The sequence below is a fragment of the Callionymus lyra genome, chromosome 4, assembly GCF_982586985.1.
Source record: "Callionymus lyra chromosome 4, fCalLyr1.hap1.1, whole genome shotgun sequence".
Classification (NCBI taxonomy): Eukaryota; Metazoa; Chordata; class Actinopteri; order Syngnathiformes; family Callionymidae; genus Callionymus; species Callionymus lyra.
In genome coordinates this window covers 37,842,309-37,868,959 of record NC_141821.1, presented here as the reverse complement: position 1 = coordinate 37,868,959, position 26,651 = coordinate 37,842,309, and the positions used below count along the sequence as shown (strand labels likewise).

General features: G+C 41.7%; 2 protein-coding genes across 4 annotated transcripts; one reads left to right on the top strand and one right to left on the bottom strand.

The window, feature by feature from the left end:
* The first annotated feature begins 13,897 nt into the window (after positions 1–13,897).
* On the top strand, positions 13,898–15,700 carry pop7 (POP7 homolog, ribonuclease P/MRP subunit). Of its 2 annotated transcripts, XM_087788317.1 has the most exons (3): positions 13,898–14,000; positions 14,295–14,348; positions 14,851–15,700. In XM_087788317.1, the coding sequence occupies exon 3, from the start codon at positions 14,862–14,864 to the stop codon at positions 15,315–15,317; it is 456 nt and encodes a 151-aa protein (XP_087644443.1). In that variant the 5' UTR covers positions 13,898–14,000; positions 14,295–14,348; positions 14,851–14,861; the 3' UTR covers positions 15,318–15,700. The 2 variants fall into 2 exon arrangements, with proteins under 2 accessions (XP_087644443.1, XP_087644444.1); XM_087788318.1 differs by lacking the exon at positions 14,295–14,348 and having other exon boundaries at positions 13,911–14,000.
* Positions 15,701–16,410: 710 nt separating this feature from the next.
* Positions 16,411–26,073, bottom strand: epoa (erythropoietin a). 2 transcript variants are annotated; one of them, XM_087788316.1, is made up of 5 exons: positions 25,937–26,073; positions 19,229–19,359; positions 19,056–19,142; positions 17,248–17,412; positions 16,411–17,178 (listed from the first exon to the last, which is right to left on the bottom strand). In XM_087788316.1, the coding sequence occupies exons 1-5, from the start codon at positions 25,947–25,949 to the stop codon at positions 17,014–17,016; spliced, it is 561 nt and encodes a 186-aa protein (XP_087644442.1). In that variant the 5' UTR covers positions 25,950–26,073; the 3' UTR covers positions 16,411–17,013. The 2 variants fall into 2 exon arrangements, with proteins under 2 accessions (XP_087644442.1, XP_087644441.1); XM_087788315.1 differs by lacking the exon at positions 25,937–26,073 and adding an exon at positions 25,646–25,774.
* Positions 26,074–26,651: the final 578 nt, after the last annotated feature.

The window sequence follows — 26,651 nt, the reverse complement described above, 5'->3', positions numbered from 1 at the left end:
TCAAACTGCTCTCTGTATCTTTCAATAAGGTGAGCAGAACTATCTGCAGCATCAAAGTACTGTGTTAGATTGTCCAGAAGCATATGCTCCCAGAGAGACAATTCCTCTTCAACTTCTCTTTTCAGAGAATCCAGGAGTTGCCATGTTGGCTGTATTAGAGTCCCCAGAAAGATTTGAGATTGTGGTTTCAGTGTTGGAAGTCCACGTGTATATAGCTTTTTTGAATTCCCACTCCCATTTGTTGAACTCAGTGCACAGTTTGATATATGCATCTGCTGTATATGAAGTTTTCATGCTTCACTGCACTCCAAAGGCTGGTCAACCATTCAGTAAAGGACTTAATGTTCTTGTCAGAGGAGTAACAGTAGCTAAGTTTATGTATGGTTTGGTTTTTTAGATCATTAACAGCTTCACTGTAGCCCAAGTTGACTGGATCCATTGGAGGGGTTCCATTCCAGAGCCCAGGGATATACCAGTTCCCAGTGTCTGGGTTGTACTCAATCACATCAGTAAAGAGCTTGTTCTCTTCCCTTTTCTCCATTTTGGCTGCTTTCTGGGTCATTCTGTTAAATTTCTGCAGCAGCACCTTCTTGTCCCTCATGTTGGTCTCATGAGCAGAAACATCAGACACATTCTGGTGGACAGACATTTGGGCTTTTTACACGCTTCCTTCATCCTAAGTAAGACATGCACCAAAATCTGTAGGACATCCTCCTTTTCTTGCATGTGTTCCATTGATATGTTAATAATAGTGATGTCGCTTAAACGAACAAGTGTGGCAAGCTCATTATCATGGTAATAGCTATCTTCAAGTTGGGCCAGTTGTGGTGACTTCAGCCCCTCTGTGTCAATGATAACCACAAAGTCACACTTGAGAATTTTAAAGTCTTCACCAACATTTATGAGTAACATGAAGGCACCGCGAGTACAACGTCCGTTGCTGACAGCAAATTTCACTCCAAACATGGTATTTAAGAGAGTGCACTTTCCTGTACTCTGGACTCCAAGAACTGTGATAACCTTGATCCTGACTTCAGGAGCTACCAAGGCATTGAGCTGGAGGAGGACGTCCTCTGTCCACATGAGGGGGGTGTTAGATGCGTCCCCATCAACAAGCTCGAGTGGCAACCCATTAGCATCATTTCTGCGCACAGTTTTGGAAGATGCTATAAAATTTGACACCATGGCCATTGATTTGGTTGCTAGTGAAGCCTTTTAGATCTGGCCCATTTCCGGGAGGAAATGTTCCATCTCCAAGGAGCTACTGGAAAGCAGTGTGTCTGAATTTCCTCTCTGTCTTTGGAACTGTCACATTTATCCCTGTATTGCTCACAGAGTTCTGACAGCTTTTCCCTGGACAAGTTATCAAGGTTTATTCTCATCCATTTGAGGAAAAATCCCCTCTCCATTCCTGGAGTTAATATTGCGTCTATAAATCTTTGCATAGAAGAGGACATTTCTTAAGACTGCTGTAGGCTACGAAAGTGTTTCTTCTTGGTGTCTAGTTGGCCTTTGTACATTTCTATACTTTGATTTCCAGCTTTTTGCAAACGGAATTGCTGTTTTTCAAGATAAGTTAGCTTCTTCCAGATATCCCCCTGCCTTGGTAGATTGACTTCTTTGTATATGATGGGGTCCATTATTTCTTCTGTGATGGCATCAGCACTTTTCTTTGCCCTTTGACACGCCTGCAAGTCCTCATCCACCAAAATCCCCAATTCATGGGCAACATCAGTCATCCCCTCAATGCTCATCCTGATATCTGAGGCATCCACGCATAATTGATTACATCCCTCAAACATCTGAGAAAGTCATCTTCATTATTTCGAGACTTTTTGAGAATGATTTTCTTATTATTCAATTCTAACTTGGAGGCAACGTGTATCAAATGCTCAACGTTAAAGCATCCGTCTTGACTGTTGCTAACCAAGAACAGCCGTTGATATTTCACAAAAAACGAGTAATGTGCGTCAAATGACTCAACATCTCCTCGCAGGTTAGTCACTGACACAGGTACATTGAAATGGTCCATGTTTTTGTTTCCACAATGCAGATACCAAGTAATTTCCACCATTCCACTTGAAATCTTCCCGCACTCTGTGTTGTTGTGTCTGTTGTGATAAACAAAGATGTCATGATATTGCTGGGAATTACATAGTATCTTTTTGAGAATCTCTGACTTGGATAACAAGCATTTGCCTTGTCTCACAAATGATACAAGAGGCAGTTTAGCAACAACAGTTTGGTCTTCAACAAAGCCGTTTGATTCAGAGAGGGACTGGGGCCTGTATTTATGGACAATATCCCTCATAGCCCACAACAGCAGTGTGCACTGCTTGGAGTCAATACTAGGAAGCAGAAGGGGCACAGAGAACAGACAAATGGACATTTTGAGGACAATTTCCTGCTGCACACACTATCTGAACACAGCAGGAGTGCTGTGATGATATCTAATGGTTTTTTTTTTACAGTCTAAATATAGACCATCTAGAAGTTAAACAAGTGACTATTCCAGTGAATATGCAACGTTAGATAAAGCAGCAAGTGAATGACTCAGACAGTGAAAACTGACAAAACAGAGCAAGTAGCAACCCACTGCACCTGGGGAAAGTGCGGGTGAGATAAAAGGTTATACTGCATATATGGCTGAGTTTCATTACTCGATTTATGTGCCCTCGCTCACTTGCCATCAGCACCGCCCCTCAGGGGAATCCCTGCCGCAATCTTAAGGGTCATTCCAAATCTCAGAATAGCTGAAGTAGGATATGAAGGATCGAGTGATCATTGATGTCCCTGTCAGTACATTATAGTACAGGATTAGTAGAATTACAGTATTCACACGAGCTTGCGCACTGGCCTCTCTAACTCTGGCAGCAACCAGACAAAAACAATCGATCACAGTTTAGATCGCACTACAGTATTCACAAACATGAAGTGACGATGTTTTGACGGATGTGACTTATCACATCAAACATATGACTCTATTTAAAAATACAACAAAAAAAAACGTTGTTTATTCATTTACAAAACACAACTTTAAAAGCGGTTGCAAGATATGACAAACTATTAACTGAACCAGTATCTTTATTATAACATTTAAGAACTTGATGACGTGCAGTTAGGTCCATGAATGATATCAATTATAAGAACATGCAACTTGTAATGCTTAATATAAATCCATTATAATTCCTCTTATAGTGACACATAAGCAAACACACACCCAGGAACACATTTGTTCAACAAACACCGTTTATTTCATATAAATGAATAGATAGCAAACATTTATTTAAACTTTAAACCTTCAGTACACTAAAAATACTAAGTTTAAGTACTTTTGTTGCGATTTGAGACACAGCTACGTTGTAGTTACATTTTCTGTCCCCCATCTGATGATGACGTCACATTCTACATTTGCGAACGTCTCTTTATAATATCAAGTCAAAGAAATGCCAATAGAACGTTTGCATGACACTTTTTTACCACACATTCAATTCAATTCAATTCAATTCAATTTTATTTAAAGTGTCTTATCATAACAAAGTTATCTCAAGACACTATACAGTTGAAATAAGACTACAGTTGATTAAGGAAAAATAGATCCCAGCAATTCAACAAAGAGCAAGAAACAAAACACTGTACAGTGAGCTGTACAGTGAGCAATGGTGAGGAAAAACTTCCTTTTAGAAGGCAGAAACCTCGCGCGGAACCAGACTCATTGTTGACGGCCTGCCGCTTTGACCGGCTGGGAGGAAGGATGGGGGGGTAGACAGATGGATAAGGAGAGGAGTGAGGGAGGATATAGTGAGAGAAAAGAGGAGAGTGTAGGAGGGTCCATGGGGGTGCTGGAGAGAACTCGGGATCTGATGACGTGGTGAAGATCCTGGATCAGCATCAGCTCTGGAGGTGGATCCCTTGATCAGCAGCAGCTCTGGAGGTGGATCCCTGGGGCTCCGGGAGAGAAATAAAAAGGTGTGGGTTTGGGACAAATGTATACAATACACAGGTATACAGACTCTGGTGACGGGTGAAGATATATAGAGGGGAGAGGGGGGGGGGGAGGTTGAAATAGCCAGGCCAGAGGGCACATACCTAGCACAGCAGGATCCAGACACAGGGGCCCAAGCCGCGGCAGGAACCCGCGGGAGACCAGGACCCGGCAGGCGAGATAACCACCAGAGCCGACCCCAAACACCAGCAAAAAGGCGGACCACCCCCGGGGGCTTGAGAGGGCAAGCACAGGCGAGGACGACCGAGGAAGCAGAGAGGGGGAGGCACCAGGCGCAGGCACGGAGGCAGAGGGACAGCCAGAAGAACCAGTCAGGGGATAGGGCCCCGGGGCCAGGCCGGGCCACGGAAGACCCCCAGACCGTCAGGCTGCCACCAAGTCCATAGCAGGGGACCGAGTCAAGGAGATAGGGATCCACCACAGCAGCGGCGGTGGAGCCCCCCCCAATACCCTGCAGACACGGCCAGTAGCCGGGTCGAGTGCCACCGCATGAGCCCGGGGGAGCAATGGCCAGGCACCGGCTCAGGTCCCCCGGTGAGAGTCCCCCGGGTCACAGGGGGGCCACGGTTGTGCGGGCAGGGCGGGGGTAATGGGGCTGCAGCCCTCCGGGAACGGCCCCCAATCTTTGAACTGTAGACCGTCCCCAACAGCCACAGCCCACCTCCCCCATGTCATGAGGGAAGTTTGGGGGGCCAGCAGCATTTCATGGGCGGTCCACAGTCTCTAAGGTGCAGAGGCCCCTCCCATCACACGTACTGACCCCCAGCCCCCGCCCTTACCCACCATGCAGCACCCAGGGGGACAGCATCACTTGCATGGGCGGTACATGGTCTCTACGGTAACATGGGTCCCCAATGTGGCCCCGCCCAGTGTGGCCCCCCCCACCTTGGAGGCCCCTGAAAGACCGACCAACCCGGCCACGAACCCCCAGGACCAAGGGCGACAAACTCCCCGACCACAGCACATGCCACACAGGGCGGGTAGAGGACCACAGCCACCGCTGCAGCAGACACCCACCCCAAGACAGGCCCCCCACCACAGGGCCGGAAGGCCATCCAGAACACCCAGCCCCAGCCCCACCCCTAACGGTTCACCCGCCGACCCCGTAAGCGGGACCAGCAACCCCCCAGCCCCAGCACCGCCCCCAGCGCAACCCCCCATCCACCACCCCAACCACCCCCGCCAGCACCAGCCCCCACACACCACCAAAGACCCCCCGGAAGCGGGCCACCCCCCCGCACACGGGGCCATCGCGGCACCAGCGGTCACCACCACCAGGCCCAAGGCACCCACAGGCCCCACCCGCCGGGCCCCTCACACCCGAATCGGCCAAGCCAGAATGGCCCCGGTGAGAAAAGAAGGATATACAGAGCTCGGTGTCTAAAACTAAAACTCCTCCAGCATTCTCAGCCTATAGCAGCTAAGATAAACAGTTTTGTTAGTTATGACAGCTAGAGATAAACAGTCAAGTTAATTATAGGCTTTATCGAAAAGTAAGGTTTTAAGATTATTTTTAAACATAGAGAGGGTGTCTGCCCTCCGGACTGAAGCCGGTAGTTTGTTCCACAGCAGAGGGGCTTGAAAACTGAAGGCCCTGGTTTCGAATCTACATTTAGAGATTTGTGGTATAACTAATAGATCAGAGTTTAAGGATCGTAAGGTCCTAGAGGGTTGGTAAGTTTGGATTAAATCTTTAATGTATGTTGGTGCTAGACCATGTAAGGCTTTATAGGTTAGAAGAAGGATTTTAAATTGTATTCTAAATTCTACAGGAAGCCAATGTAGGGAAGACAGTACAGGGGAAATGTGTTCGCGCCTCTTAGTCTTAGTCAGGACACGAGCTGCAGAGTTCTGAATGAGCTGAAGAGTTCTGAGAGACTTTTTAGAACAGCCTGACAGAAGAGAACACATGAAACATTTATATTGTCACAAAGATGATCTTCGTCAACTTAATCACTTTCCGTTCTTTCATTTCCTGGTCTGACGATACATGTGACTTTGACACCAACCGAAGTGCCCACGCTACATGTGACGAAGCCGCTGATTGGCTGAAGCTGTTTTACTAATAATAAAGCATAACTTTACAATGCAATACAAACATAATAATTCGCTCAAATAACAAAAATGTTAGAGTATTCCCCTTTCTATAACTCATTCTACCTGTCTGTAGTTCGAATCATAAACAACTCAGTAGTTGTTTAGTTTTCTTTCGATTTTTTTCCTGATTTAAATTCATTTTTTAATGCATATGTGCCCACTTTATTCTCATCGTCATTTTATTTTTATTTAATGTGTTCCATTTTTATAATGTATGCACTACAAAAAAAATCCTGTGTGCTTCTAACACTACTGGCAATAAACATTTTCCAGAAAATGTACCTGTCAGTACCTGGTCCGGGAAATCTGCGATACTCCAGAAACTTCTGGACAATCATGATAGTGAAACGAGGGCAGATGACTTTCCTTTATCTATTTCAAACCACCTCACTCTCATCAACTCCACTCTCCAAGTGCACCTTTGTGTGACGTCATAGCAAGGGCTTGGGGCAAGTGAACAAGGCCAAATCAAACGATTATTAAAGGCCTGGGCACACCATGCCGACTGTCGGGCGTCTGACGCCGTCCGGCATGTCAAAAAAAAAAAGCCTCGGAACATCCCCAAAGAGATTGTCGGCAAAAGTGTATGTTCTGCGTATGTGCAACAGCGGGTGACGCTGCGAGAGAGAAATGGAAACCGGAAAAGCTCTGAGACTAGTCGAGAACGGTCTGTGTTTTCACCCGTTGAACGAACATAAAATAAAAATACGATGGATAACGACACGAAAATAAAGCGATTCGCATTGTCAGCCCTTGGTCTTCTTGTTGTGGAAGAAAAAGACGTCGCAGAAAAAGTGATTGAAGTGCTGGATGTCACAGCGGCAGCTCAGAGGGCTGCTTTATTCACATGATAATATTTGTGTGAAGTTTTCGACAAAAGTGTTGTTTCATCCATGCCATCGCTGCTTATCTAGTGTTTACAATAGTCACTTCTGTTTGATTTTCCTGCACTGATTAGCTAACTAAACCTAGCGCTTGACCAATAAGATTGACCCAACAGAGACTACAGACTGGACTTGGGTTCCCACCTCTTTTTTAGTCCTACTTGGACCAACTAGGACGCCGACTCCCGACTGGGGGAAAGACCACAGTGACTCGGGGCGCCAACCATACTGGACTGCCCGACAGCCAGACGTCCGATAATCGGCGCGGTGTGTCAAGGCCTTAAAACACAGCCCTAGTGTCAACTTTGTGAGAATCCCCAGTTTACCTTTGTAACCAAGGTTCTACGAATAACCCCCCTCCTTTAGTCGAAGATACTGACGTTTTGAGGGAGTTGAGGCCCTACTACAACCTACTACTCTCTAATGAGTTGCGATTGATCTTTCTCATTGACGAAGAAGAGCCTCAAGAGGTCACCCATAATGACAGCCTGTAGAGAGCGCCACATACATTCATAGAACTTTGGTTAAGAAGATAACCTGGGGATTTATTGAACTGGAAAACCCTTGTAGTGACTATTGTAAACACTAGATAAGCAGCGATGGCATGGATGAAACTACACTTTTATTGAAAACTTCACACCAATATTATTATGTGAATGAAGCAGCTCAATGCGGCGCAGTCTAGACATGGTTATTTGGTTCTTTCACATGCATCCAGCGCACATTATCATAACATAGGAACACATCTCATCACCTCCTGCTCCATGTACATTTATGTTAATGTCTTGAATTGTTTTATTCACATCCTTTCATGTGATTCACCTTCATCTCAACATTTTTACATTATCACTGTGTCTCATTCATGGTCATTTTGTGCTTATAATGATACAGAAGGACAATATTGTTGACAGTATATGACTTTAATGATCATTCTAGATAATCACAATTATTTCCCTATATCTTGCTCGACACATACGGAAAAGCCTCCGAGCTGCGGAAGTCTTTCTTCCACAACAAGAAGACCAAGGGCTGACAATGCCAGTCGCTTCATTTTCGTATCCTTATCCATCATATTTTTATTTTATCTTTCTTTCAACAGGTGAAAACCCCTGCCTGCCTGTTGCCTGGTAGGCCCGGATAATTGCCGACCTCACCCAGTGAGAAAACCTCTGAAAGGAGAGCGCCTCACCACGTCGACATCTGCCTTAGCAGACCAGCAACGCATCTGAACGTCTGAACGCCGCCACCCGTTGCAGATAACAGACCGATGCCCTCAGTGGACACAACAGGTGGAGATGCTCCTGCTCCAGGTCCGCATGAGGTGGTGGGTGGAACGCACGCAACATGAGGATCGTAGCCTGGAAGGAGGAGGTGTGAATAAAGAATATCCATTCAGAACAAATTAATCGTACTTTTTGAATCAAATCATGAATTGTTTTTGAGTACAGTCAGTTTATAAACTGATATTAGGATCAAATAGACCAGATTTTTTTTTAACTGTGTTTTGGGTTTCTAAATATTTCTCCAGAATCCCCAGTTATTGAAGATTTAAACAGACCTATTTTAGTTTAATTAAGAACAATTGCCGATATTTTTCTCCTGAATATGTGGTTTCTTTTGTAAAATATTTTTGTGGCTTTAGCTATATTCAAGTACTGTATACTGTTGCTCTGAGTGATTTTTTATTTGAACGCTTTTAAATGGCCCTTTTTTAGGAAAAAGATTGCTGACCCTTGGACTATATTAATTGGTGTATGTAAAACTGATCAATATCTTGTTAAAGAATCGTAACCTTGGCAACAATTTGACTAAAGTCCTGTCTTTAAAGATGGACAGTTTTACCATTTATTTGAAATAATCCAAGTCTAAAAAAACATCTTCTTGACGTTTTAAAAATAAATTTAATATATATACAGTATATATTAATTTTTTTTCAATCTTTCTCTTCTCGTAGTGCACATTTCTCCTTCATCCCCCGACCAAAAGGTGATGCTAAATCCTTTCTAGGTGTGACTGTTTGAGCTGTTGTCTGTCCAATTCAAGCTTCTTTACAGTGTCAAATCTTAACAAAATGACCACAAGACTTTTTCAGTAAGAATATATTGGAGAGAAGAAGAACTGATCCCAGAGAATCAACATGAATTAAATCAGGGTGTGTCAATGGCAGGGAAGAACTTCCTTTTAGAAGGAGAAACCTCAAGGAGAACCAGAGTCGGTGTTAACGGCCTCCTGCTGTGAGCGGCTGGAAGGGTGGAGAGAAGCAAGTGCAAGTGCTCCAGGGTGTCCCTTTCACTTTTAAACATCTGTATTTCACTGCTAACCGGTTGAATGAAAAAAATAAATGAAAAGCGTTGCTACGGCTACTACTAATAACAACGCTTATAGTAGTAATAGCGAGACAAACACTTCGACAGCAAAACAAGAAGCTTACTTAATAATAAAAGGCAAACAATCAAATAATAACTTGAAACTGCTTAACCAATGTGCCAGCCGTGATTTTCAATTTGCTACATTCCTACATTTGGAAGACATTTCCTCACCATCTAGTTGTTACTGCATCTGGCCCGGGTGAGCAGCAGCACAAATTATTCAGCAACAAAAGCTTCAAAATATCCAGATTAAACTACAGAACATCGCCGTAATTAAATCTGTTTGAACTTTCAACCATTCCTTATTGTTTCTTTCAGAACACACTCGACCATTATTGAGTTATTCTATTTGCTAACAAATGAACACAACTAATTTTGGGTGGCATCAGTAATAATCGGTCATACCAATTCATGCTTAAAGGTATTATTACCAGTGTAAGGTGCCACAAAGGCAGATTGCTGTTTGGAAATACATTGATCTTGGTCAAGTGATTATATTTTTCCTGACCCACTTCCATAAGATCATGCTTTATTTGGTTTATACCAACAGGTTTTCTGTTTTGTTTTACCCTGGATAAGCTTATTTTCTCTGTGTTAAACTAATGTTTATAAAAGTAAGGGGTATTGGTGTTTTGAGTGGATTTTCTCTTGGATTAAATGCGTATGGAGGCAGTAAAGTGAAGTTCAACTAAAGTCTGGAGTCGCAAGGTTGGAGTGAGAGGAAAGGAAGTAGAGGGAAATGAATGTTCAGGGGATTTTCTAGACGAATAGTTTCATACCTAATTGAAGGCAAAGATGGATTTTGAGCCAGTTTAAGTTCATAGAAGAGGGTTTCTGACAGACCTTATGACCACTGTAATAGAGCAGCAAGTTACAGGAGAATTTATTTAGAGTTTCTGTTAAGGATGAGAACACGGGGTCAAAGTAAGGTTGTGCAGCTGTGTAACAGGAACACACGTCCAATTGTTTATTCTATGTAAGATAAACAAAGACAGGGGAATGTAACTTTTGCACTCTTCAATTTCAGACATGACTTTTGACATCACTGCAGAATGAAGAACATATAAACAGTATATCACCACATACAACAAGATAAAAAGGGCACTTCAGTTCTCTAACATGTGATACAGGTCCTACAGAGCTCATGGGCTCAAATTGACCGCCATGTAGTGATCTCTGTCTGGACTAGGTCCAATTTTCTTTGTCTTATTCGTCCACAAAGAGCCCGGATATTAAGCAGGTTACAGCCTTTTAAAGGCGTAACAACCTTTTTTATGCTAAAGGAAAACTAAATATTTAAAACTACTACTAATTTACTTTTGCACTTTTTGATTTTCATAGCAGATGAAAGATCTAGTCAAAGACTAGTTCCCGTTCCCGGACGGCTGCAGCCCCATTGCCCCCGCCCTGCCCGCACAACCGCGGCCCCCCTGTGACCCAGGGGACCTGGGCCGGTGCCTGGCCATTGCTCCCCCGGGCTCATGCGGTGGCACTCGACCCGGCTACTGGCCGTGTCTGCAGGGTATTGGGGGGGGGGCTCCACCGCCGCTGCTGTGGTAGATCCCGATCTCCTTGACTCGGTCCCCTGCTATGGACTTGGTGGCAGCCTGACGGTCTGGGGGTGCTCCGTCGCCCGGCCTGGCCCCGGGGCCCTATCCCCTGACTGGTTCTTCTGGCTGCCCCTCTGCCCCGGTGCCTGCGCCTGGTGCCTCCCCCTCTCTGCTTCCTCAGTCGTCCTCGCCTGTGCTTGCCCTCTCGCGCCCCCGGTGGTGGTCCGCCTTCTCGCTGGTGTTTGGGGTCGGCTCTGGTGGTTATCTCGCCTGCCGGGTCCTGGTCTCCCGCGGGTTCCTGCCGCGGCTTGGGCCCCTGTGTCTGGATCTGCTGTGCTAGGTATGTGGCCTCTGGCCTGGCTATTTCAACCTCCCCCCCCCCTCTCCCCTCTATATATCTTCACCCGTCACCAGAGTCTGTATACCTGTGTATTGTATACATTTGTCCCAAACCCACACCTTTTTATTTCTCTCCCGGAGCCCCAGGGATCCACCTCCAGAGCTGCTGCTGATCCAGGGATCCACCTCCAGAGCTGTTGCTGATCCAGGAACTTCACCACGTCATCAGATCCCGAGTTCTCTCCAGCACCCCCATGGACCCTCCTACACTCTCCTCTTTTCTCTCACTATATCCTCCCTCACTCCTCTCCTTATCCATCTGTCTACTATCTGTCTTCTATAATTATCGACCGTTTCTTGTATTAAGAATAGGATGTTTCTAAATAATGAGGATATTGTTGGATACAACGTGTCAAAATTGAAAGAATCTTTAATGGAGCGTTAAATAAATCATTCAATGTTGATTTAAACTGGTCGTGAAATCCTACGATCCACATTCAACATTGCTCTCAGTGGTGCGATGAGGTATTCCTGCATGTGGTTCTACAAAGCTGGAGCCCTTAAAACAAAGCAAAGGCTTGAATCACTTTTTAAACCACTTTTAGAATGCATTGAGAGATGTTACGATTCTACGAGCCGCAATTGTTGAAAATGATGTATGAAACAACAGAAGAGGGAATCTGTTTATTGTGAAAAACATAATCTGCAAACTCTACTGAGGGAGGGGATTGTTGGGTAACAGCTTAATGGAAATCAGGTGGTTTCCAGTGAACGTGAAAGTAAATACGGTATGCGTAATGTGGTGTACATTTTAGGACATCGTCAGGTCTCAGACCAAACGGCCTCAGACACACCTGTGGACAGACAGCGACAGTCTGTACAGGATTAACACAATCACAGTATTCACACAAGCATGCGCACTGCCATCCATAAGCAAGCGCACTGGCCTCTTTAACTCCGTCAGCCAAAAAAAAAAGAAACAATCGATCACTATTTAGATCGCAATACAGTATTCACAGACGGGTGACGACGCTTTGACGGATATGTCACTTTTTCGAAAAAACTAAACTAACGATCGTATTGTGAAAGTTTATTCATTTACAAAACACATTAAAAGCAATTGGAAGAAAACTATTTACTGAACCAGTAGATTTATTGTAACATTTTAAGCTCTTAATGACCTGCAGTGAGGTCCATGAATGGAGTCAATTATAAGAAGGTAAAATGGCATATTATTTAATTATTCATTTTATTTTTATTATTTTTATTCATACAACAACATGCAACTCATAATGGTTAATATCAAACCATCATCATTCTCTGATGATGACACTTAAACAAACACACACAGGAATACATTTACAAACAACGTTTATTCAATGTCAATATTGTTGATCTGACGAGACTCCACACATACACCAACAACACTGACAAACAGTGGAAACAAAACTCATTGTCACAATAATTTCCAAATAAATTGTTTCTAGTATTTTCAAATCGCTTATAAAGTTGTGTTTTAGAAAACACAACTTGTGCAAAACGGTCGCCAAACACTATGAAACAAAGTTTTACTTTAAATCAAAACATCCTCAGTTTGTCAATACTGTGATACAGTGATTCCAAGCCTGTGGGACGCAAAGGTATTGCCAGTGGGCCGCAAAATAGTTTCAAAAATGGTATCATTTTTTTGCGGGAGGGTGGATGTTCATTCATTCATTGACAACCGCTTTATCCCGGGGTCGCAGGGAGACTGGTGCCTATCATAGAGTCATAGGGCTAGAGGCAGGGGACACCCTGGACAGGACGCCAGCATGTCACAGGACACACAAAGACAGACAACCATTCACAAACGCACTCATACTAAGGACAATTTCCCAAAGTTCTCAATCAACCTCTGTATGTTTTTGGACTGTGGGAGGAAACCAGAGTGCCCAGAGTTAACCCACAGAACACGGGGAGAACATACAAACTCCACACGGAAAGGTTGTCTCGGCCTGGAATTGAAACCAGCAACCTTCTTGCTGTGAGGCTACCGCGCTACTGCTACACCGTGCGCTCTGGAAGGGTGGACGTAATTATATAAAAATAAAAACACACATAATAATGTTTTAAATGTTAAAACTCGTAAAGTCTAAAAGGATATTAAACATTTTTAAATATTCTTTTCATTATATTGTTTTTCCTACGAGTAATACATGTGAGATTATAATGCCTTCGTATTCCTGGGCTCGTAGGTGGGCCACAAAGGTTTTTGAGACGTAAAGTGGGCCCTGAGTTAGAAAAGCTTGGGGGCCACTGCAGTAATGCAATCTGCACTGTGATCGGCTGTCTCTGCCTTGTTGCTGACGGAGTTAGAGAGGCCAGTGCGCATGTCTGAGGGCGCCAGTGCGCATGCTCGTGTGAATACTGTAATGGTGTTAATCCTGTACTGAATGCGATCACTGAACGAACACACAGCGTCATCAGTGAATGCCGTCCCCCTGCCAGGTAGTCACGCAGGACATAATAAGTAATGAACCTTTTGATTGCAGGCAAATAGTGCCACCTAGTGGCGAAACATTTTCACTCGGTTACATTTGTATAGAAAAAAACCCTGTAGCTGTAGTAGGTCTCCATGCCACATGATGGCAGTATGTCCTGGCTTTTTGTTGCTTGTGAACCATAATTTAGAATAGAAGAAAAACATTACATCTCGTATTCAATCTCCGTTAAAATGAAATTATCTTAAATCATATATATTGAAACAACGTTTTGGGTAAGATCGACCTCTTTTTTTCTTTTTTTTACATTTCTTAACAAGACTAAGAGCGGTTTATGGGTGTCTTCTTAAGGCTGTTGATATGTGTCTGTATTTGGAATGGAAAACAAAAAAAATTGCATCTGTCGACAGATATTTAATAAACAGGCTTTTTCTGTACCTCTCGACACCCATATGTTATTGGTCGTTATTTGTTTTTGCTTTAATGACGCTGTGTTTCCACATCAACACAGAAAGGCTAGCACGTTAGCTTCTGTAACCATTTCTAATGCAACTTTCCTTACGATGCAGTTTTGTTTCCTGTCCGAGGATTAAAAAGGCAGTTCTGCTCAAACGTTCTAACAGGTAAAACTGACCCATGATCTTCTATTTATTTATTTTATATACGTTTATATGTTTACGTTCTCAAATACTAAAATAACTCAAAATACCATCCAAACGTATATACGGTTTATACAAGCTATCATTCAAAGGTTGGTGCAGGACAGAATCGTGTGTTTTTTATCTAGAATCTGTTAAAAACGAGGCCTTCATTCATTTGTTTTCCTAAATCAAATTTCCTAAAGTCTTCGAGATTAACAGATTATAAGTAATATTTTATGTTAAGGTTATGTTGAATGAGAATTGTCTGCCGTTTTTTTTCATTTTTTATTGTAGACTCAGGTTGGTCTTAAAATGAATATCTAATTGGAATTGGCTATTAGAAAAAAAACAATTTCAATCAATAAAGTTTTACCTTACCTTAACTTAATTGCATTACAAACTCTTGCCTTGAGCCTTAGGGACCGTGGATATCCTTCATTTAATTCATTGTCTTTTATTTTTTATCTTTTGTGTCTCTGTTCAGCGAAAACAGCCATGACCGACCAGCGCCACATGAGCGTCTCCACAAACTCCCAGATGAGCTCATTCCACGCCGACGGCGCCCCTCCAGCAGCGGACATGGATCCGGTTGAGTACACCTTACGGAAACGCCTCCCCCGTAAGCTGCCCAAGAGACGCAACGACGTGTACGTCAACATGAAGACCGACTTCAGGGCACAGCTGGCCCGCTGCCAGAAGTTACTGGAGGGTGGTGCACACCGGGAAATTTGCATCCATGGTCTTGGCCTGGCTATCAATCGTGCCATCAACATAGCACTGCAGCTGCAGGCCAGCAGCCAGGGGGCACTACAACTGGCTGCCAACACTTCTACTGTCGAGTTGGTGGATGACCTGGAACCTGAAGACCCAGATGAACAAGGGGAGCCTCTGACCCGCACCAGGAACAACTCTGCCATCCACATCAAGGTGTTCTACCCTGACCCTCAGTGACCGTCTGAAGTGGGTTTAGCTGTTTTAGAAAATGGTTCCTCTCAGAGGGTTTAAGTAGCCTTGTTACCTCACACATTCAAACGAAGAAGAGTATCTCTGTTGCTATAGAACAAAGTTTTCGCCTAGAATTTGGGGAATGCATTATTTATTTTTTAATGATGAATATGTTCTTTATGATTGAACTTAAACCGTCCTCTCTTTGATGGGTAATATTTGTAAAAGTGGATTTTATTTCATGAGTGACCACTAAAGAGAAGGGGAAATAGAAAAGGATAACATTTTTGCAACGAAAAATGCTGTTATGTGCTTTTGTTTCTGCTTTTTTTTTTATGTCTGTATGAAAACTTAATTCGCCTTGTCTCAATTAAACGACTCAAAATCCATTTCCATTGCAGTTGTGTTTGATGTCCACTAGATGGAATTATGGATCCATGTTCTTCTCACCTCAAGCCGCACCAGAAAGTCCCTGTTAAAGAATTTGGTCTACCTTCCTGCTGTCTGGATCATGGCTTTTATTCAATTCAATAGATTGTGTTAATCATTTATATCTGTATGCAACTTCCATCTAATGGCTCCTATTTAAGTAAATCTGTAAGTAATATTTAAGGAGGGCTTTTCCAGACCACTGTCACAAAGCACTTAAATAATTAAAACAATACCCGATAAAATATATGCTTAAAAGATCAAGACACAACCGAGAACCACACAGGAGTTCCAGAAAATCAAGGAAAAGCCTGCACGAATAAAAATGTGTTCAGATGTTCCTTGAAGGAGTCAGTAGATCCATCAAACGCAAGGGGAGAGGGAGATCGTTCCAAGTCTTAGGAGCAACAGCCTGGAAGGATCTCTCTCCTCTGGTCCTGAACCTTGACTATAAGTTTTCTGATTCTGACAAAGATTCCTTGATTAAATTCATGAACCCAGTGACCAAGTCTTCCAGTGTTTAAAGAGGCAATCTTGAAAATGGAGGAAAAGAAGAAAATGAATCATTGCTGACGTAAAAATCTGTCATCTGCAATACTTCACCGCTTCCCTTCACAAGATTGTGTATAAAAATAAAGCAACTTTGGTCACAACAGTTTTCTTTATCCAACATTTACAAGTTTTTAAATAGAGGTTTTTACAGTGCGCAAACATCCTTCACGATTACCAGGTTAGGTCACAATTACAATTTACAGTCATCTGGAAGTATAAATACGGAAGACATCTTGACAGAGGATACAAACATCTGCAGCGTTCCCAGAGCAATCGTCCGCGTCACAGGATGCGCTTTTAACGAGCTGACGTTATTGTGTTCCTGTCGGGATTTCATGGACTTCAGTGTGCTGGATGAAGCAGCTTCTCATACGACCCTCTATAGTGTTAGTCAGCAGGAAGACACAACAAGAAATAGAAGCCGGGCAGCAGCAAACATCGGAATAAAAAGCAGTAAAATAGAAAATCTGTATAAATATTTTCAAATATATATTATAAGTTCACTTCGTAAAAAAGTTCCAGTGACTAAAGTTGAAAACGTCACACGATTTCCAGCATTCGAACACACACCCACACCCACACACAAACACACACACAGAAAGACAAACACACTCACACACACTCGTTCAAACACAAAAAAGTGCAAAAGCAGTGCCTCAGTTTGTCAGTGTCCAGGACTGGTCCATACTACGCTGTGGTGTGTTCAGGTTCATTAGGGACTTCACACAGATGAGCTGTTGGCATCTTGCTGACAGGCCTGTGCCTCCAGGAGAAGGTGGCGAAGTTTTCCTCTCAAGAAGTTGAAGTGGACTTCAAGAATCTCGGCTCCAGTGGTCACGTTCCAGGTTCCCTCCAAGTCTGTGACGCTGGCCGGGGGAGTGTAGTCCTGAACGGAAACAACATTTGAGGCTTCGGGAACACACACACGCAACAGTTTGTCTATCATCATGCTCACCTGAATGTTGAGGCTGTGCAGCACTGCGTTGATGCTGTGAAGATTAGTGATGGAGTTGTCTATGTGGCTGTGCAGCTCTGTGCTGGTGATCCACGTCCGTAACAAGCTGAGGGCACGTTGAAGAAGCCATAATCCTGTTTGCACTTCCTGTCTTTTCTCTTCAGGCTAAAAATAAAAGGCTAATTTACTTAATATACAACACAAACTTTACTTGTGGTACAAGGAGTTTTCATAATCCAGCTTTTAATTACAGACCGTAACAATACTCAAATTGTCTTACGAAGAAAGGAAATCATATAACTTTTTCCTTGTGACTGGCCAGACCAGGCAAAATGCAAAGTTGGACTAAAACTACACAATCATTTTGGAAGTAGCTATGCAACCATCTTATTATGGTTACCTATATTTGTATTATACATTTCTAACTACAAAGATACATTTAAAATCCAATTAAAAATACATTTTCATAAAATAAAATCGGCTGATTTTTATGCATTTATTATGTCAATTTTACATACATTTACTTCAATGCATTTAGCAGACGCTTTTCTCTTCTATTGTTAGTAGTCTGAAATCTACTTACAATACTCACTATGTCACTTGATCCAACACACTGGTAGGAGTAGGCTGCGAGGCGCCAGCTAACTACTCACACTCTACAGGTTGTGCTATCTTTATATTTTTTCTTTAATTTCTGCTCACCCCAATCTGAAACTGAAACTGGTGCTGTTGTATAAATAAGACAATTTAATTTGAACTGTTACTAAGTAAGTAAGTAATTTTTATTTGTATAGCGCTTTTCCAGACCAGGGTCACAAAGCGCTTAAACAATCAAAACAATATTCAATAAAGTATATACTTTAAAGGTCAAGATAAAACTGAACAACAGGAGTTCCAGAAAATCAATGTGCAGTATCAAACCAAGAGCAGGCAAATGTGGTAAATAAACATCTGCAGCAGAAACCTTATCAGTCCAGGAACCAAGGACTTAAAGTTAATGTGAAAACCTAACTTTCCTGACTTACTCACATGTTTCAAATGTTGAAGTCTTCCTCTCCTTGAACTTGTTACTTTATAAAGTTCATCTTAATCTGGGCAAACGAGAGGCTACGAGAGCGGAGTCCATTATGAAGTAATAAAGGGCCTCACTCCTCCTCCAGGCCAGCTGCAATCACACCCACTTTGTTTATACAATGAGCCCTCTGGAGGTGGAGACTTCTAGAATTGAATCCTGATGTTTGATCAACTCGAATGAATCCAGTACGAATTTGTACGATTTGTACGAAGTTACATTTTTACAAACTTGTTTTTTTTTGGTCTTTACTATTTTGCAACATTTGTCACTCGCACTAACAAAATTTATATATATAATATATATATATATATATATATATATATATATATATATTTGTATATATAATTTAGAGAGATTAAATTAATAGTGTATTTGGTTTTATATACTTTTCAAATGTTCTCATCATTTAAAGCCCCAAAGAAACAGTTCCATCATAATATCATATTGGATTAGATTCACTTAGAAAGGCTTTATTAATCCCTCAGGAGATCTCCGGGATATTAACATGTGGCCCTTGATAGTGTTGTCTTTTAAGTTGTACATCTTTTCGTTCTCTGTTCATTATAGCAGCTTACAAAGTATTCACTGTTTGCTCTCTGCTGCTATCTTTGAACTTTTTTAACTTTACTTCTGTCGAGGCCATCTGCTTTACCCACTCGACAGAGCAGCAGGTCTCGGCAAATGTCTGTATGTATGAGCATGTTAGAAAGGATGAAAATCAATTGTTTCTTACTTTCTTAGTCTCCCACACTCCAAAGTCAACCTTGGTTTGTGGAACAGTGATGGATGCTGACAAACTACATTCTTCTCTACACGACTTCTGCAGGATCAGAGAGCAAGAGATATATTTGTATCACTTTTGGTCTTAATGCATGAAGCTGAAAGATAATCTCATGCTTTACTTACCATAGCGACTTCAGCGTCTCGTGCCTCCTTGATGAACCGATTAAGTACTCTTAGATCACAGATGGGTCTGAGAGGGTTTGGCAGGCTAGGATGAGTCCACTCCAGCAGTATTAACAGCAAGACTACTAGTCCTGCAGTGAAAAAAACAAAGATCCTTTTTGTGTTGTGTTGTAAGGACATCAAAAACTTTTTTCAAGCAGATTTTTAGGCTTTTGGTTAGTCAGGATTCAAACCTGTGATCATATTGAAGTCAATGCCTGCATCTCTAAACCTCCCCACAATCACTGACATCAGCATTGTGCAAATATATGATGTAAGATTCCGGCAAATGTTAATGTTATTCTATTAATACGTATCTTTGGAAACCAGCACAAACAGATGTGTTTGTATATTTTGAAGATCAAGAATTCCAAGCAATGGACAAACATAACAAGTGCCGGTAACTAGTTTTGCATCTATATGTATATAGAATTTAAAATGGTGAAACTTCTACATTGATCTTACTATAGGGGGCTCCTATACTATATGTTCAGAGTTTCCTGTGTCAGGCAGACGAAGTTACAAACGTTCACTGATAACAATTTAAGTTTCTATCAAGGCATAAATGAAACACATTGGTTGCTGGTTGTCAGTACATCAACAGGAAGCTTCCAGCTGGGTAGAAAGAAAAATGTGGTTGGATATCCAAGACCCCAAAGTTTTTAGAAATGGTTAAATCCTGGGGTACAATACCATCACGTTTTTAAAAGTGCACATATTTACTGTTTTTTCTTAGAGGGAGAGCCAACCAAGCAGGTCTTTGACACCATTCCGGGCAGATGCAAAATTCTAAAAAGTCTTGTTGTTAGCCATAACCATCCACTCAACACACATCACTTTCAGCTACTTCATAGCCTGAACAGCTACACAGATTTGTGTCAAACTGTCATATATACTGGATACACAGCTCCAAAGGATCTAATGTGTGTTGAACCACACTCCTGATACTCTTAACCCATGGCATCACAGTCACCTTGGCCCTGAGACAAGGGTTAACTGCCAATAAAAAAATGCTTCTCCAATCCTTCCCTAGTGCTTTCAGGACAATCCATGCTACTATGCTAACAGCCTATTGACCACCTGTAAATATCTTAGTGTTTCCAGGTTTTTTTTGGAAGATGAAGGCCTTTAATTTTCACATAAGTGCATATTTTTGAAAGCATTGCTCATGGGTCATATTGATTGATTCTATTTCTTGTGTGTTCTTTAATGATGACTCAGCATTTTCATATATGGCTGTCTCTTTATCTGTGTCCTGAGACGACTGCCGGCCTCTGCTTGTCCAATGATCACCATCAAGGCTTTTAGAGAATTGCACGAGTAACAAATGTATCTAAAGCTACAAAGACCTCTGACACGGCCCGTTTTTTTCCTTCAGTGCACTGGTTAAACTGAGATTAAGATAGACGCAGCAGACAGGGCTCATGGGAAATCTCTTAGAACAAGCCCGTCTAGAATATTTTTAGTCATCCATTAGTCATTCTTAACTTCCAAGAACCCTACATTCTAACCTGCTCCATGAGGTGGTCATGAGTGTGAGAGCGTCTCTTCTGCTCAAGGTCATGTGGGCACACAGCCTTTCCCTTCATCGCCGCATGCTGAATGCACTCATTCACTGCAGAGGGAGCATGACGCAGATGGCTTGCAGAAAATTAAGATGATTCTTAGAGTTACGCAGGTCACTAGCAGAATAAACCAAATACAGAGACTGCAAATAGCCAAGTGAGAAAGAAAAGTATTTTTTAGCTTCCATTGTCCTCTTTTGTAAAACTACAAATTATTCAGCTAACTTAACCCCAGGCCCTTACTGACTGAGAAAATAATGTTGTTATTAAGTGAATAATTAGTCTGAGTCTTATAATGTGTGTTTTTGATGTGTTTGACATGTATTGAATCAAATTAACTCTACAAAGAGTTTCAGGATCTTCTAATATCATTATTTGGGATTTCTTTTTAAGTTGGGCGGTCGGGGTTATTGTTGAGAAAGGTGTGGGCTGGTTATAAAACCCAGATACTCTTGTGAGGTCTTGTGGTCGTGGTGCTACAGGATTTTGGATATGATGCAGCTCTTACACATCATTCAGAGAAGAGGTCTTTTGAAACTCGTGGCCGATTGGCTGGATGAAGTTCCACAAGCTACCACTTGGTGTCATATTCAGCATCACTCTGGCCCTTGACACTCTTTTATACATTTCAAGGTGGTTAGAAAATATAGACATATCAGGAAACTCTCAATCGTAATTCACAATATCTGTTGGAAGTCTAAACAAAAAGACACCATCCCTTTATTTTCCGCCCATATTCCAGACCCACAAGCCTTAATTGTTCATTAAGTCACGTATTAGACGACAACCCCCTTTACTTAGGGTCTAAAACCATAGAATAAATCACATTTTCCACTAAACACTGCAATAATACCAAATTGATCATTTGTATTATAATAAGAAAGGGACAAACAGAGTGCATAAGTAAAATCTTTTTTAATGAACTTCATCCATATTTATTATGAAATATAAAATACTTTAATAAGATGCTTTAGAGCACAAAAGGGACAAAAATCTTCCTGCAGTCACGGTTGCGGGCCAGACATAAAGTATATTTTGATATTGCCTTTTCATTCTTCGAGGGTCAATTTATCAAAATGATATATGTGTTCCATGTCCCCTGCCTCTCGCCCTATGATACCGGGATAGGCTCCAGTCTCCCTGTGACCCCGACCCTGGGATAAAGCAGTAGACAAGGAATGAATAAATGAATGTTCCTTATCTTCAGCTTGACTTCCTTCCTCCCTTAAGAGTCTGCCAATATTTTTTGACATCTATAATCCCTATAGGTCACCATATCTACATATATAAATTACTTACTTACTTATCTTTGATTTTGAGTCAAACATCCAGAGTGCCATGTAAAATGACTAGGCCACTTGTCCATGTGTTTGACATTAAACAAAGTTTTACACTGCCACCATCAACAGACCATCTTTTAATCAATATAAGGTGCTCTGGCATGGAAAGAACTGCCGCATTTTCTCAAAGGCAAAAGACAGAGGAAGGTACATTGTCTAGTTGTGAGGGTAAAAAGAGAAAAAGAGATTCACACATTGACTTTCGGTCAGCACCATTAGGGGAGTAAAACTCAATGACAGAAGTGACAAAAACAAAACAAATGATAAAGCTTAATAAGTTAGAATTTCAGGGGATTACTCTTTAGACCCACCCCCAAGAAGAAAAAGAGAAAACTTTGGTGTGTCCCACTATTGTTGTATTAGGGTTTTTCTTTATGTAAACTAGATTGACTGTTCAAATAAAGAGTCAAACAATCGTGATGTAACTTACACATCAAATGTTGGTCATCTGATTTTTAAGAGATAGTCACCAACACTCGAAACGTCCCAAGAGTCGCAGTGTTTTGCTTGCTTGCCAAGAGGAGATAGGGGAAGAGGAGATGGTATGATGAGGCTTCAGGAAACCTTATGACGTTCAGCGATGCAGTCCTTTTCAGTGGCAGCAGAGGGTGGGTCTATGTAGGACACCCCGAGACCCAGCGAATGTTACATAGTGGCCCCACAAGAGTGGCTGAATAAACTTGTGACAGACCGAACGTTTGCACGACCCCATTTAACAACGACTCCAATTCTGAACAACAATTTATATTGAGAACAAGAGGCGAAGTACTGTGACTCAGCACGTGGCTCCGCTAACTCTCTCTTGAGGTGTTGCCCATGTGAGAATGCATTCACCATCCCACCCCCCACGCAAACACACACACACACACACACACCGTGGGATGATTGAATTTGCAGTCCAGGCTCATGGCCCAACTAAAGTCAGATACAACACTCGTCAGTGACCAGACTTCCGATAAAGACCAGAGACTCTCGTGACATACTCGTGTGACTCATGCTGATATGCATAAATGGTCATTTAATTATATCAAAAGATATGTGGAAAATACTTTTTACAAAATGAATCATATTAACCTGTAATATGTGTAAAACCTTATTAATAGTTAAAGTACACATTAGTAATGTAGATAAAGAAACAATATTACCCATTTCTGTAAATGGCAATACAAAATTGTTTATGAAAAATAAATGTTGGATGCTGTAAAACTCGCTGTATTTCCCCAAGGAGGATTTATACCTGCAACCCCATAAGTGGAAGGACGTTTGATACCCTTTTGCCTCGTCAGATGTGGTGATTCTCTGAGCAAAATATATTCCCAACACATACGACGTCACGCAATCAGGTGCAGGAGACGGTAGTGTGACAGTACTTCATGTTGGGCTTTGATAACATACTGCATGTTTCCTGCTGATGTCATGAGCTGCTGATTCAGACACCGCTGCTGCTCGGCTGTATCGTGCTCCTCAGTATCTGTGAGCGGTTTACAAAAACACTCAACATGAGAGTGCATGGGAATCAAAATGAAGCAATGTTCCCACATAAGCATCCTAAGGCTCTTTAGGTATCTACTCAGCGAGATTTATTTTTGTAATTGACTAGATTGCTGCTTTTGAAGTAAAACATGTCAGCAGAAACTGTTGATTGGCCAGAATAGAAAACATTTTATTTTAACGTATTGATACGCAACTGATAAACATTAATGATCAACAGGACTTCATTTATACAACGACAATTGTTACACCTTCTGTTTCCCAACAAACTGACATGTGAGGATTATTCAGCTAAACAGCAACTAAAAAGAAAGTTCTTTGTAAGAAAATACTACCCAGAAGATAAAAAGTCGCAATATACTGAATCAATTATCTTAATTTGAACACCTCCGCGTTGAATCCATGCACAATATAACGTTGAATTATTTAACATAAAAATCAACATGAGCAAAAATCAACTTAATATAAGTGTTTTGCCGTTGGTCTAAATTTGCAGCAACTTCTATTGCGCCAATATTGTTGTCATCAGAGAGAATAGCAGTTGAAAACAAGAAATTATTTCAATTTGCCTCTCAACTATTGAAGGCTAACCCTCGCATCTCTGAAGTTAGTGTAGTTACTGATTCACCTTTGAATCAGAACCCCAGGGGAAACTCTTGATTTTTTGCCAACAGTGACGCTTATAGCTAAAGCTGGTTGAACAGCAAAGGTTAAACTCTTTTTTGACGGTCACATGTTATGCTCAGTAGGCGATCTAGTTTAGTGGGCTCCGAAGCTGTTGTGACCTAAGTAACCTTCATTTCTTATTTGTAATGTTTTGAGAACCTGACTTTACATTTTAATTGGCTTTTATTTGACTTTGACTTATGTTTACACATATCCAAATGTAAACCTGCTCCATGATCTTGTACTGTGTTCTGAATATTTATCAAGTTCTCTGGGTAACACAAAGTTTCCCTGATTCTTGGGGCACCTTGTGATTTCTTAAAATTTACCGTGAGTCTGAGCCTGAGGTTAAACTGATTACAGAAGTTTCCTGATCTGAAGCGCTCTGCAGATTTGCTGAAAGTGGATTTGCACAAGAAACTCTCACGAATCTCAATATTCTCACTGCATGTCACCTGCGTTAAACTTGTGTATGTGTGTGTCTGTGTGTACATACTTGTATATGTATATAAACTTAAATAGGATTTTTTATTTACAACAATTGCTTATTAATGTTCAAAGTTTTTGTCATAACGATGTAAGTAAGTAAGTAAGTAAGTCATTTTTATTTATATAGCGCTTTTCCAGACCATTGTCACAAAGCGCTTAAACAATCAAAACAATATTCAATAAAGTATATATTTTAAAGATCAAGATAAAACTGATAACACAACAGGAGTTCCAGAAAATCAAGGAAGAGCATGAACAAATAGAAACGTCTTAAGATGTTTCTTAAAGGAGTCAGAGAACAGTTCAAGTATAGTGAGAAGAAAGAAATGACGTTAAGAAAGTTTAAGGTATGAAATATAGAACATTATACCTGATAGCCAAGAAGTATAACATGTAGTATGTTGCACATATCTAATAATATTGCCATATATATCCCATATATACAGTATATATAAAAAAGGTTGCACAGGTCATTAAAGTAAACTGCCGGCACGTTTAAGTACTTTAAATGAGTTTGAATTTCAATTGTACACAGAAGTTTGTGTTCATTTGTCCTTTACTTTGATGTAGTATTAAGAAGATATTGACAAGTACTGGTTGGTTTTATTTGCGTAGGTATTTAGTCACACATCTCAACTCCCAACTGACAGAGCATTACTCAGCATATCTGGAGCTCTGCAGTCAACAATAAACATTTTTCATTAAAATAACTTGTTGATAAAATACCACCGCCATCCGTGCTTTGTTATAACGTCATAGCGTGAGCATACTTTCAAAGTAAGAGCATGGTGGCGCTGACACGACCCAAGACAATGATGCTGTCTTACCTCTACCAGTTTTCTGCAACATTCGCAAACTGACGGCGCATCTTTAAAAAACATGGTGGAGAATCAACAGCACGCGCACCGACAGAGATCCCGCTTGTCACGGACACACACGAGCTGCTGGTTCGGGACTCGAACAGTTCCAAGAGTCCACTGAGGCTCCGGACGCGCCTCCCGGCAGCCGCGCCAGGACGCGCCCTTTCAGAACCCGAACACGCACACGCCCACGGATGCGCGCCCCACGAAAACGCAAACACACTAAACACACAAGAGGTCATTCAGACTGTGACTCACTGGGGGAGTCCATGGCGACTACTGGACCCTCATCCGGTCTCAGGGTTCGGCTCCATGACCGCAGATCCACCACAGGAACCAGAACCGAGCCGCGGGGTCTTTTATCAGCCCTGGAGGTGTCTCTCTCCCAAAGTGTCTCATTTTCTTTAATGTTGCATTGTTTCCGAACAAACAGACTTAGACACAAACAAACAGACTAAAAGCAAAGAATGGGCACTTCCATCTATTGTTCAGATGAGTCACTGCTCCACACATTAAAACACAGAATCATGGAGAGATCATTATTGGACCATCATTCATTAAACACCCCAAACATGTTTGTGGACACTAGTACAACTGACTTGGATTAAAGAATCTTCAAACCAATCCCCAAAGAACCAGGAGGGTGCAGGTTTTTGTTCCAACCGATCAAGCATGTACAGTTTAACCAATGAGGTTTCATCTTAACCATGTAACACCAGACTGACCATCAACTGATCACACTCTGCTCTGGATAGGTTGGAACAAAAACCTGCACCACCCTGGCTCTTCAAGGACCGGTTCAGAGACCCCTGGATTAAAGGGTTAACATACCTCTTCAGTTTATAAACCAATCAATTTAACATATTTTACAAAAGTTATTACCAGAATTAGCCCCAAATCAAGTAAAGTTGTATTCCAAATTTTGGGGGGGCAAAAGCAGATTACCAGACTCTTCATTCTGCCAGACAAGTTC